The sequence below is a fragment of the Calidris pugnax genome, unplaced genomic scaffold, assembly GCF_001431845.1.
Source record: "Calidris pugnax isolate Ruff unplaced genomic scaffold, ASM143184v1 scaffold273, whole genome shotgun sequence".
Taxonomy (NCBI): domain Eukaryota; kingdom Metazoa; phylum Chordata; class Aves; order Charadriiformes; family Scolopacidae; genus Calidris; species Calidris pugnax.
The window spans coordinates 5,669,728-5,683,241 of NW_015094508.1; the positions used below are offsets into that span (position 1 = coordinate 5,669,728).

General features: G+C 42.4%; 2 protein-coding genes across 2 annotated transcripts in view; both read right to left on the reverse strand.

Annotated features, from left to right (window-relative positions):
- Window positions 1-646: 646 nt before the first annotated feature.
- Window positions 647-5,825, reverse strand: MRPS36 (mitochondrial ribosomal protein S36). Its single transcript, XM_014964823.1, has 4 exons — window positions 5,704-5,825; window positions 4,851-4,914; window positions 1,829-2,031; window positions 647-893 (listed from the first exon to the last, which is right to left on the reverse strand). Exons 1-4 carry the CDS (start codon window positions 5,740-5,742, stop codon window positions 876-878), a joined length of 324 nt encoding a protein of 107 aa, XP_014820309.1. The 5' UTR covers window positions 5,743-5,825; the 3' UTR covers window positions 647-875.
- A 400-nt stretch (window positions 5,826-6,225) lies between these two features.
- CENPH (centromere protein H) overlaps window positions 6,226-13,514 on the reverse strand; it is a 9,822-nt gene continuing 2,533 nt past the window's right edge. The window contains exons 3-9 of the mRNA XM_014964879.1: window positions 12,306-12,354; window positions 11,463-11,537; window positions 10,742-10,798; window positions 9,911-9,974; window positions 9,592-9,643; window positions 8,303-8,466; window positions 6,226-6,782 (exon numbers count right to left, since the gene is read on the reverse strand). Coding sequence (XP_014820365.1) covers window positions 6,690-6,782; window positions 8,303-8,466; window positions 9,592-9,643; window positions 9,911-9,974; window positions 10,742-10,798; window positions 11,463-11,537; window positions 12,306-12,354 — 554 coding nt within the window. The 3' untranslated portion in view covers window positions 6,226-6,689. The remainder of the gene's footprint in view (window positions 6,783-8,302; window positions 8,467-9,591; window positions 9,644-9,910; window positions 9,975-10,741; window positions 10,799-11,462; window positions 11,538-12,305; window positions 12,355-13,514) is intronic.

A 13,514-nucleotide genomic window follows, 5' to 3' on the forward strand; every position in this document is an offset into this window, starting at 1 on the left:
GCCGGTCCAGAGGAGGCCACAAATACGACCAGGGGGCTGGAGCGCCTGCCCTGCGGGGACAGGCCGAGAGATGGGGGTGTTCGGCCTGGAGAGGGGAAGGGGGCTCATAAGATGGATGTGTCAGGCTTTTGACTGGGGCCTGTAGCAACAGGACAAGGGGTAGTGCCTGTAAACTAACGGAGGGAAGATTCAGACTGGATACAAGGAAGACATTTTTCACTCTGAAGGTGGTGAAGCACTGGAACAGCTTCCCCAGAGAGGTGGCAGGTGCCCCATCGCTGGAAACATTCAAGGTCAGGTTGGACAGGGCTCTGAGCAGCCTGATGTAGTTGAATATGTCCCTGCTTATTGCAGGGGGGTTGGAGTAGGTGTCCTTTAAAGGTCCCTTCAAACCCAAACCATTCTAAGATTCTACGATAACCTGTTTGTATTTCGCTCCCAACCTCAGATTCAGGGAAAATGGCCACCACGCAACTGCCCGACCAAAGCTGTGCAACAGCTCAGAACACCCACAAAGTCTCAATCACCTCTGAAAATACCTCGGTGTCCCTTTCCTGCCCCTCAAATCATTCCTGATGAGACATCCGAATCTTTTTAAGTAGAAAAATAACATGACCGAGTTAATATTGTCAAGTTTGCAAATGGCTAATTAGAAAAATACTTTAATGGTGTGGACATCAAATATATTCAATTGCTAGTTAGCCGTCAACAGAAAATCCTTCGCAATCACAAATCAATACATAGTGTGTTGTGTCAACCTTCTCACCCTCAGACGGATTTTTATTAAAGCTATTAGTGTACAATCATTTCTAATATTTTATTGTGAACACAATACGTCATTCTTCAACGGTGGGCAACGAATTAATCTTCCATGCTTATTCTGGGCCTCCACGCTGTAAAGGAAAAGCAGACAGCTGAATATATTCCACTAAAAGAACAGGACATCAAGATCAAATCATCTTTAGCACTGTTATAGACGCACATGCAGGAAAACTTGATTACTGACATCATGACACTGTAGGTGTCCTTGTTAACAAAGCTATGCAAGCGTCTTTTCATTTCAATCTCACACCTGCCTCACAAGTTCTTCAAGTTTTGTGCATTTTCCCTTTTAAAGCATCAGTGCTTACAACTGAGAATTGTTACAGAACAAAAGCAGGTTTTTCTTGCCTTTCATGTACAATACTGTATTTAAAAATATTGTGGAAAATATTTCTATCAAGTTTAATGAAATGTTTCCACTACTAGGAACAGTAGTGGAAGACTGTTGAAGGCCAGGCTGGATGGAGCTTTGAGCAACCTGGTCTAATGGGAGGTGTCCCTGCCCACGGCCGGGGGGTTGGAACTAGATGATCTTTAAGGTCCCTTCCAACTCTAACCGCTCTATGATTTTATGATACTATGAAATACAAGAGTTAACTTACTAATCAGTAACTTCAGAAACTAGTTTGAGAAATATTTTGGACTTCAGTCACCTGATAATAGCTTTCGCTGGTGTAAGAGCCGGCCCCTGGGCTCCCGTCCAGCACATCCCAATTACACATTAAACGGCCGTTGCAAAACAGGTAGGACGGCGATCAACGCAGGCTACGGCTATGGCTAGATACCTGTGTGCCTGTTTGAAGTCTGCATCTCTCTACTCAGCAGTACCACAAGCTACTAATTGGTGAGAGCTGTGTATTAAGAATCTGTAGCTTGGGTACTGCACATCAAAGCTGGGAGTGCACCCTCACCAAGAATGACAAGGTGATACCAGATTTGAAACTTTGAAGAAGGTATAGAAATGCTGGGTAAAGACAGAGAATACACACCAATAAATGAAACTTACTTGAATAAACTCAATCTCTTCGTCTGACATAGCTTTCCTTCTGTATTTCTGAGGTAAGGTTCTTGCTAATTCCGAAGTGTCTGGTGTGCCTTGTACTCTACTAACAGGCGGAGTGCTCTGAAAGGCCGGCGATCTGCCTCCTGCAGACTCCTGTGCTTTTGAAGCATGGAGAGGTGGCACGCTTGCTTGTAGAGATTCCTGTACTGAAACCCAGATTGCAAAACCATTTACAGAGACATAACGAGACTGTAAAATTAGTTAAAGAGCAGCCAATAAAAGCTACCAGTTATTGACAATTTTCTTCACGATAACAAATACAGACACTCTACTTGTTTTTATTGTTAAATACATCAATAGTGAAAAAATTTCAACAGTAAAAACATGTTTAAGTGGCAGAAATACTGGTGCAGAAACAGGATAAATCGGCATATATCCTAAAAAAGGCCTTTTTACTGTACTTGCACAAAAAGCATACAGTGTCATAAATGTACAGAAGCCATTATGTTGAGAGATAACTAAAATAAATCACTAAGATCCACTGAGATCATGGGTTTTTTTTGTTTACTGTGACTGTAAAGACAAGACAAGTGAAAAAGAGGTAGAGGCTTACAGAAAGATAAACCTCACATCTACAACATGCCGCAACACGCAATGCAGTGTTGTACTCATTTTTGATATTTCAAAATGGATGATACCAGATTTTGTTAATGATGTGCAGAATGGCCACCAAATACCAGGCATGAGCAATCAATGTTAATGAAATGCAGGGACCAAGGAGTGCACAAAGTACTTCGCAGGTGAGGAGCTTACAGGAGCTAGGCTTAAGGAATTCACGTTAGAGAAGGTGCCTTGAGGTTGCGGATAGGAGAAGAGATGACAAAAGGGCAACATTGTCAAAGTCAGCGTTCTGAACCTTAGGCCTGTCCCACCACAGCTGATTTTACAAGGGCAGTACGCAATCACCCCTCCAGGCAGGACGGAGTCTCACCGCAGTGTTTACCTCATAAGCACTCACACCTCCCAATATTGAGTTAAAACATCAGATAAAGCAGAATGCTTACACAGGAAGCCCCTCTCAGTGCTCCTGAAAAACGAGCAAGACAAATGCAACATCTAAACAGCTGGGACAGAGGGACTATATAGTTACAAATTAAGCAGCATCAAGACTGGATGAGTCAAAGAATGTGAGGAGTTAAAATACCACAGCGTTGCCTGCCTCTCTCCCTCCTGCCTCCAACACCACCAGTAAGGACAACCGAGAGGAGCCAGTTTTAGCCATAGTGAGTCTGAGTCAATGGCAGGATTGGGACACCAAACAACTGCCACAATGAGGTCAAGCCACCACTGGTAAAAAAAATAAGCCAGCACAGAAAAGCATATTCAGAAGTCCTCAGCCAGAAAACTGCATCTCAAAGTCCTAAGTTTGTCAGGTGGTTAAGGAACTACGGAGGATTCCAAACGGAGCAAGGAGGAAGACACACCCCATCGGAATGAGCACATTCTAAACGGGGGCAAAGTATTTTGTTTGAAGAAATAACACGCCTTATACATGAAAAAATGGGAAACAGTTTATCCAAATTTGTTTCGTATAACACAAAAAAGCCTAGAGATTTGCCAAGGATTTTCCTCCACTGCAATTTTCAGCCTGAAGTGTAGTTGGAGTAGATGCATTAAAAACATCAGAAGTCAAGACTCAAAAGTACCAGACTTAATACTGCTGTTGTTTTAGCTCAGATACAGTCTCTACCACATTTTTGCCTTCCCTTTTTGAGACCATCATGCTGCAGTACTAATGAGGTAAAAGAATTTGGCTGGCCTTTCACACACAGACATCCCTAAAAGTTTAGTCTTGATCTGCAGAGCTCGGTTTGGCTATGCAGAAGCAATAGTCTGGTGCAGTAAAATACAGTTATTGCTTCAGCATTGAAGCAAGATGAGGTAGTTTGAAATTTACTGGTGAGATGACAGAACTTGATTAAGGTAAAAAAGTCTAACATATGTAAAAGATATAGTCACAAAAATCTTCCAATGCAGAGATAAACAAGAGGTAAGTAGCATGTCTCCAAGCCTTTGATAAAGCAGTTCCCTGGCATGAGCGGTGGTGTGTTTGGCTGCCTGTGCACCATGTACAGAACTGACAGAAAGTTGCCACAGAAAATGGCTCTCGAAGAGTTCACACCTAAGTCTGAAATGGCACTTAGATGCACTGCAGACACTTTGTAATGTTGATGGATAAACTAAACTTAAAGCTAAATCACAAGTGTGATAATGCTGTTGCAAATAATGTGGTATGGTCTTTCTAAACAAGGGCAAATAACATAGCAGAGCTTCTTAAGACCTCTCCTACTTTAGTTTCAAATGCTGTGTTGACTCAAAAGGAGTATTAAAACTATGTACCACTTGCATAACTTTGATGTCTACATGTAACAGTATTGGGAAACCTATAAATATCAACATAGGTATAAAAAAATAATGTGAAAGTCTGCGATTAAATTATTTTTTTCTCAGCATCAATTAGAAGCAAAAGGAAATGCTTCTTCAAATGTGCAGTGGGATGGCTCTCCCAGATATAATACTAGTTTCAAACATCAAACATTGCATACACCACCTACAAAAATAAAATGTGAGGAAAAAGCAACATCACTTCTGGAAATATCATGTAATACCTGAAGCTGCTTCAAACTGACTTAAGCACCATCATTTCAGGCAAATATTACTATTTGGAAAAATAGGACTTTACATGTTAACATGTAAAGGAGGAAAACAATACCGGAAATCTTCGTGGTCCTGTTTCGACCAAGAAGTAAAAATATGCATGTAAAATGTGTATTCCCACATTTGTATAGAGTCTGAAAAGGAGAATCAAAGAGGTGCCTTCACACTAAAACAACTGTTTCAGAAACCCTCGTCAAAATAAGTTGTGTTGCATAGTTGAAACAGAAAAATTGTGTGCTGCTTCCTATATAAAACAGTAAATGCAAAGAAGTGTGGCGCAAGTAGTATCTACAGATGAAATACTTACTTTTAGGTCTGGGGCTGCTTTTTCTGTCTGGGAACTTAATTAATGGAGTATGTGGCTTGACTACCTAGAACAAGGCAAGGTAGCAGGAGAAACAAGGAGAATAAAATATATTTCTAGACACACATTACCTTCACAACAATAAAATGGAACATACAACTTATTAAACAACCATTCCAATACTGCTGCCTCCTGTACCGCCCCTCTGATAAACTTACTAATGTCTATGGCAGGAGAAATTACACCTTTAAAGGCATTCCTCTACCCTAATGTCCCGAGCAAGAACCAGCCTTCTCTTCCTTCTCTGAAAGGGAGAAGGGTACAAAATGCTACCACAGCCGCATGAATGCAATTATAAAATTCTCCCACACGGAACTGCTAGCTGTGCTATGTACATACATGCCTGTACGCATTTGTTCAGCTAAGTTCCACTACGAAGCAGCTATAAATAATAGTGCTGGGTAGCCGAAGCCGCGCTGCTTATTTTCGAAACGCGCCTTTTGAAGCAGACTCCGCGTCCCACCTTCACCTTGAGGAGGGATGGCTTAGAAAGGTGATGCCGAACAGCCCTCCCTTTTGCAACGGCGCACAAAAGAGTGGCGGCTACCCTGCGGCATCCCTTAATACCAGAAAACCGGGCCACCGGCATCAAATCACCGCCGACACCGGTGGCAGGCCCCACCACCCAGCCAAGGACACCGGCCTCCCCCGGCGCCGCCTCAGGCCCCGGCGGCCGCAGGCCTCGGCGGCGGCGGCGAAGCGAAGCGATCCCTTCCGCCCTCCCCGAACGCGGCCAGACCGCCTCCCCGGGATAGCGGGGGGAGGAGTGGGTGAGTGGGGGGCCGCCCGCCGTTACCTGAACGACCCTAGTGGCGGCCGCCATCTTACTGCCCATGGTGACCCCCCGCCGCCTTCACCCCCGCCGCCCGCGCCTGAGGGGCAGCGCCGGGCCCCGCCCACAGCGGGACGGGGCTCCGCCCACAGCGGGCGTGGGCACGCCCGCTGTGGGCGGGGCCCGGCGGGGTAAACGTCCCCGCAATACACCACATTACTCCAGTTTTTTTTTCGGGTGTTTTATATTTTATTTCTTCCTTTTTAAAAGCCGGCATTCGCTTAGCCCCCTTCTCAACACGGCGCGCGCAACAGCAGCCTGCTCTTTTTTTTATTTCCCTTCCAACGCCGGCGCGATTGTCGCTCCGGAAGCGTGTTTAAAATAACAGCTTTGCCACACAAAAAATTGCTCGAAGTTGGTTTTTTTTCCCCCCTCCCCCCAGAGTTTTCCCCCGAGGGTTGGCGGCGTTTTGCAACGTTGGGGGCGGCACGTAGGGTCGTGTCTAGGGTGGGGTGAGCGCAGTCATTGACAATTAAAAGTATAAACTTTTCAGTCTTTAAAATCACATGTAAGGCTTTAATAAAAAACCACAACAAACCAAACCAAAACCCAAAGAAAGACTTAACCGAGCTTCCCAATTTGGCCTTTTTTCCTGGATGGCCAGAAAGGGCAGGGCCTTAGTTTAAACCCACTTTTACATAAAGGCTTAAAATAGAGATATTATTATTCATTTTATATTTATATTTCTTATTTACTGCCTTTCTGAGGGAAATGAGCTCTTTGGGCAGTTTCGTCAGCTACGCTACTTGTTAAAACATTTCTGGCCTACCAGTAACTAAACTTCATTTTAATAAGATTCGCGCGGCCGCATTCTGCGTCTCTGGAGAAAGCAAGAACTTTGCAGAGAGATTAAAATTTCAAATTCCTAAAGTGTTCCTATTCATCTATCAAAGCTGAGTACACGGGTTACATACACTGCATAAAATCACACCCTGTTTCTCCTGACCGACTCACAGAATATTGACATTTTTTTCAAGCCGTAGAATAATTGCCTTTAAAGATGGATCTTCTGCCCAGTCAACTCCGCTCGCAATTATGATATTCTGTAAGAAAGAAAGATTCTCGGTTAAAAAAAAAAAAAGCCTTTAAAGAGGATTATTTCTAGTAAAATATCTCAAAAGCTGTTTTTAAATTTTTAATTCATAAACCCTTGAAAGTCCCAGCAGTGTTTGTAGTAGGCGGGAAGCAGAAAAAGGGAAGTATTGTTTTAAATCATATTGTCAATACACAGGCAAAAAGCCCTGCGCTGCTTTGAAATTGCAAACACCATCTGTTTCAAGCATAGGAATTTAGAGGATTTTTAAAAATTTTTTTTTAAAAAACCACATAAAATAAAGTTTGCCTTAAACATAAGATAACACTGTCAACATTCTCTCCCTGCCGTTCTGGATTAAAAATGGGAATTATTCCATTTTGGCAAAGAGGACTTGCTCTACTTACAGCTCAGGAGATTTTAAGAATACAAAGCCAGAAGATAATTCTAGGAATCTAATCTAAAAGCTGCTAAGATGCTTAATTTCTCATCCTCAATTTGAGATGTAACATTGTCATCAATGCAAACTCCTAGTAGACACAGCATGCAATACAAAAACATGTGGCTCTTTCTGTCCTTGTCATTCTTCGATCATCATCACAGCATGCTTATATCCCATCTTCTACCTGAAGCCCTCCAATATGTTCTCTTTTCCCCAGTCTAAATTTTTTAAATAAACTCTGTGAGTGCTTAGCTGGCATTTCGTAGCCCGTTTGCAGATCAAACCGGGAGCGCCGCAGTTGCAATTCAGAGTGCCTCCCATCTTTGTACCCAAGTCACTGGTCTGTGGGACCAGGCTCAGGACACCGGGACAAGTGACACAGTGAGAGGCCAAGCACCAGCCCGTGGCACAAGTGCACGTGACGTTCAGCGGCACCCCTCCGAGCACAGGATGCTGCAGGAGTCTCTTCCACCCTGCTCCCAACCCTGGAGCTTTTCTTCCTGACTTGCCGTGACCCCACGCTGCAGATGACCTGCCAGCCAGCTGCACGGGCATAGACTAGTGGGAAACCAAAAGGCTGAAGGATACACCACTCAAAGTCTTTGGAGACTGGCTGTGGTTGCCGGGGGGACACAAACAGAGGAGCCCATGTGCTGAGGAGGGGCAGCCTGAGGAGCGCTGGGTCTGGCTCATGGGTATCACGGCATTAAGACCTACTTATTTTTGCCAACCAACTGATCTGGGGGAGGTGTAGGGGTGACTCTCTGTGTAAGGAAATACAGCCACTGCTGTGACAGACATTATTTGAGAAAATGCGTTATTTTTGTACCTTTAAGGGAACAAAGGAATAGATAGATTGATAGACTGTTTACAGCTCCATAAACAATTATTCCAAAGAAGTCTGACAATTTCATGGTTTTAGCCTTTAAAGCAATAGTTTTCCTTTTATACAGCAGTTTTTCCATTACCATCGTTACTCAAAGTTTTAGAAAACACAGTTTTGTTTGAAGTTACATTTACCACACACTATGTTATCTTGATTGTAATGCAAAGGGGCAAACTTGCTTCTAAAAGCTGCAACACATTACCTGGAATACATTTTGAATTACTGTAGTAAGCTCTCTCTCTTTTTTAAAGGTGTCTTGTATCTTCTCCAGGATTTCACTTGTACTCGTCCTCACTTGTTCCTCCTTTTGTTTTTTCTTCATGTCATGAATTTCCAGTAGTTTCTGTCTTCCGTGTTTTTTTAGTACTGTTCCATTATTAGGAAAATGAAGTGTTAGGAAGTAGCTAGGTGAGCAGTAGAACTAAAGATGTGGTTTTTTTCCTCACAGACATTTAAGGCACTTCCACTGCAATAACCCTAACTTCACATTCCGTGCCTTCCCTCCAATATACCTCAAGATATTCCTTTCTTCCAAGAGGCAACATGCTGTGGCTTCCTGGTATCAAAGTACACCAATTGGTTCCCTGGCTGCTAGGAAAAGAGAAAGTACTTTGTGTGCTTTCTGCATTTCCGTCAGACACGGGCATTTGAACATCTGTCCTATACCACATCTTGGGTTGTCACAACTTTTATAGTCAGAGGTGTTTAAGACCCTTTCCCTGTTTCAAATTTGATCAAAACCAAATTCCAAAGTGGTACAAGGGACATAGAGACACCACCAGTGACTATTTCTAGTTTTTTATAGGAAGCCTGGCTGAAAACTAGACTGAATAAAGCCATCTAGGGACAGTTCATACATCGAAAGAATGCTGAGACAGCATTCCTTCCTGTATTTCTGAAGATACTGGGGATGTTCGGTTTTCCTATGAAGACAGATATTTCATGGTGTTTGTCTGTTACTGTGAACATATACACCACTTCCTATGCATGAAACCAACAATAGTTGTCAAAACTGTTAGCAAGCCTGGTTGCCAAGCCTGGCAAGATTGACCCACTTTAACAAGACTACTGAATACCAACATGTATACTACTGCAAGAGTTCTTTGTACATAAATTGTCTGCCCTTTTTTGCAAACATTTCATACCAAGGTGCAGTCTGACAAAAAAAAAAAATAAATCCTTTAGGTGTTGCAGGATTGATTTAAATTACTAAATGATGTGCAATTTTCTGGGGAGTTTACACTAAATAAAACAGCACTACATTCTTTTCGAGTATCTTCCTGCAGCTCTCGTTCTAACATGTCAGTCTCATGCTCAAGAAGGCAACACACCAGCTCATTTTTACAGTGCTTCCTACTCTGTTGAAAAGTTTTATAACTGTGATGAAGGTTTCACAGTTACTTCAGATGTAAGTTAATACAGCTACAAGAAAAACTTTAAAATATGAACTGTGCATTCAAATACCAAAGTCAATATAGTTAGCACACTTACAGAGTCTTTTCTTTTTAATGTCATTCAATTTCTGTTCTTTCTCACGTGCTTGCTAAAAGAAAAAAAAATAATGTATTTTTCTAGACTCTTGGCCCCAAAAAACATTCAAAGATGCTCATTCAAGCAACAAAAGCAGTTAAAGGCAGCTCTAGAAACAGACTTTTTTACATAGTCAGTTTAAGTAATCATTTCAGTAATTTTAACACCAGTAGAAACTGCACCCTTTGGGCCGCATATTTAGCTTCAAATGACTTGTGTAATCCTGTTACTTTCAAATTATGCTGCTGCCCATGTTGAAGTTGGTACAAGTGCCACTTACCTGTTGATAATGAAGTACTGAGCTGGTGAGCTTTAGTATGTGTTTCATAGTTTCCATGATTAGTCTAAGGGAGGAAACAGTTGTATACCTTAAGACTATTTCAACAGCAGTTATTTGGATAAGACCAAAAAACCCATTTACCCCAACACCAAAATAAAGGATGTTTTTATTTCACTTCAGTTTAACATTTCAAATCACAGACCTTGGAAGGCATCCATTAAGCCCAGGCACTTGAAAATGGCCAAGAATTGAAGCTCTTGAATTATGGCACGTGGCAGGGACATCACAGAGATGCAACGTATTCAGTTGTATTTCTGACAGGAACTAAGTTTCTCATATTATATGTCATATGTGTGCACCCGTTAATATTGGGCAGAAAGTTAAAAGCTAATTTTAAACGTTTGAAACTTTTGAGTTCTGTTTCAAAGGCATGAAGCTCCTACACGATTAATTAACAAAGGCAGCAAGGCAGAGGCAAGGCTCTGTTACAAGCCTGTAATATGTGCTCAACTATTATAAACGCAGGTAACTCACGCATTAAAGACAAAAAAACTTTTGAGAGTTCTTTCTTATGAAGACAGTTCTCAATAGTGAATAAAAAATTATCATCTCTGTAATGAAATGTTGGTTAATTCAGAGCCCAAATCCACCCTGGGTATAAGAAGTCTGATCGTGCTGATTCTAGCCAGAAGGTGATGGTTTATCATTCAGTCTAAACAAGAAGGAACCTGGCTTTTAAAAAATGTACAACAAAGTAATGTAGAAATGTGTCAAATTAAACTGTGTAAAGTCCATTCCTTTCTACCCATCCTTTCCCCAAGAACACCTTACCGTGAGTCATGATCGTTTTGCTTCATTTTGTTTCTGAGGGCAACCATAAGTTGGTTCCTGCATATTGTGGGGGAAGAAACATATAATGGATGAGAACTGATAAGAAACAGAGAGAAGCAGATTTAGATAAGTAACAGAGAGGATATTTTCAAGGTTCTATTTATGTCTACTTTCACGTTGGAATTATATATATAAAATACTCAGTACTTTTTTGATATCATACTTGTTAAATAATGGGCCTTAACTCTCACGACAAGAAAGGTGCATCAATGATTATTTGTGGGAGTGACAATTCCTTTCTCTCTTGCCAAACGTACTCAGACACCATTTAATAATCCCAGAGTCTGCAGAAGGGAAGCTGGGCAAAGGTGGGAGTTCAAATGAACAGCCACGTAACACAGGAGAGGTATAATGCCTATCAGCTTCCACCTTTTCATAAACATTTGTAAAATACTGCCAAGAAATGCAATTACTGATTTATACAGCCAGACTTACACAATTTTGCAGGAAACTTTGGGTTTGCATGTTTCAACTTGAATTTTTTTTTTCTTTATGGTACCTCCATCCACTTTCCTACAGGTTTGATGTTTCTAATCCCTCATGTTTCTAATACACACCATAACACTTTGAAATGTTTTAATCAGAATTATATATATGTACATGTATGTGTGCACACATAAACAAACAGAAAACCTCCAAATAAAGAGGAAGAAAATTCTACCTTTGCAAGGCTAATGTTTTGTTCTGGAGAGAGATTTGCACTTCCTCTGTATCTTGTTCCAAATTTTCTGTGGCACTGAAGGAAAATAAAAACAAAACCACAAACAAACAAACAACGCTGAACAGTGTGAAGGTCACAAAAAGTTTAAAAGCAGTATCACATTTTAAACTTGCTCTCTACATGTCTGAAGTAAGACATGTAGATATGTCTTTCTTACAATTCTTCCTTTAAACCACATATTATTAAGGCCAGTGTTATTTTAGCGTGTGGAACTATATTAGTGAATTCTAGCTATCACAAGAAGGACTGCAAATTTAGAAGCCACATTACATACAGAAATACATTAGAGACTGAGTAAAATACTTCCCAGTGTTTTCTCTTAATTTCCTTTACTTTCACCACACTCCTGCAAAGTTGCAATTGTTAATCCAGATATCATAGAATGGTTTAGGTTGAAAGGGACTTTATAGATCATCGAGTTTCAACCCCCCTGCCACGGACAGTGACACCTCCCACTAGAGCAGGTTGCTCAAAGCCCCATCCAGCCTGGCCTTGAACACTTCCAGGGATGGGGCATCCACAACTTCTCTGGGCAACCTGTTCCAGTGCCTCACCACTCTCACAGTGAAACATTTCTTCCTACTATCTAATCTAAATCTACCCTCTTTCAGTTTGAAGCCATTACACCGTGTCCTATCACTACATGCTCTTATAAGAGATGTACTAAGATTGCAAAATTTAGTAAGAGGGACTAACTAGAAGACAATCTCCAAGCTCAGATCCTAGCCCTTCTCCTCTTTGTTTTAAAATACATCAAAAATTTGAAGTTATCCACTGACATACCTGTCAATAAACTTTTGTTCATTGATGTGATAAAAGCCATTTTCTTGACCTATGGAGAAAGAACATCACCAAAAAAAAATCACAACATAGACTTCTAGATACAGTCCACAGAACATAGAGGATAGAATCATAGAATTGCCCAGGTCGGAGGGACATCCAAAGGCCATCTAGTCCAACCCCCCCGCAGTCAGCAGGGACACCCCCAACTAGACCAGGTTGCCCAGGACCTCATCGAGCCTCACCTTGAATATCTCCAGGGAAGGGGCCTCAACTACCTCCCTGGGCAACCTGTTCCAGTGCTCCACCACCCTCACAGTAAAGAACTTTCTCCTAATATCCAATCTAAATCTGCTCCCCTCCACCTTAAAGCCATTTCCCCTCGTCCTGTCACTACAGGCCTTTGTAAACAGAATCTCCCCATCTCTCCTGTAGCCCCACCTCAGGTACTGGAAGGCTGCTATTAGGTCTCCCCGGAGCCTCCTCTTCTCCAGGCTGAACAACCCCAGCTCCCTCAGCCTGTCCTTGTAGCAGAGGTGCTCCAACCCCCTGGTCATTTTAGTGGCCCTCCTCTGGACCTGCTCCATCAGGTCCATGTCTTTCCTATATTGAGGGCTCCAGACCTGCACACAATACTCCAGGTGAGGTCTCACCAGAGCAGAGTAAAGTGGAAGAATCACCTCTCTGGACCTGCTGGTAGCACTTCTTTTGATGCAGCCCAGGATGTGATTGGCCTTCTGGGCTGCAAGTGCACACTGCCTGCTCATGTCCAGCTTCTCATCCACCAGCACCCCCAAGTCCCTTTCCTCAGGGATGCTTTCTAATACCTCACCCCCTAGTCTGTCCTGATGGCGAGGATTGTTTCGGCCCAGGTGCAGAACCTTGCATTTGCTCTTGTTGAACCTCATGAGGTTCACCTGGGCCCAGCTCTCCAGCCTGTCCAGGTCCCTCTGGATGACATCCCATCCCTCAGGTGTATCGACAACACCACACAGCTTGGTGTCGTCTGCAAACTTGCTGATGGTGCCTTTAATCCCTCTGTCTATATCATCGATAAAAATGTTAAACAGTATCAGTCACAGCACAGACCCTTGAGGGACACCACTTGTCACTGCTCTCCATCTGGACTTCGAGCCGTTGAGTATCACCCTCTGGATGTGACCATCCAGCCAGTTCCTTATCCACTGAACAGTCCACCCATCAAATCCGTAC

Excerpts from the sequence above, each read along its gene's own strand:
- MRPS36 (XM_014964823.1), bottom strand. The coding sequence starts at position 5,742 with ATGGGCAGTAAGATGGCGGCCGCCACTAGGGTCGTTCAG. Across the intron at positions 4,915-5,703 it reads CCGCCACTAGGGTCGTTCAG|GTAGTCAAGCCACATACTCC; the intron begins GTAACGGCGGGC and ends GCCTTGTTCTAG. Across the intron at positions 2,032-4,850 it reads AAGCAGCCCCAGACCTAAAA|TACAGGAATCTCTACAAGCA; the intron begins GTAAGTATTTCA and ends TCTGGGTTTCAG.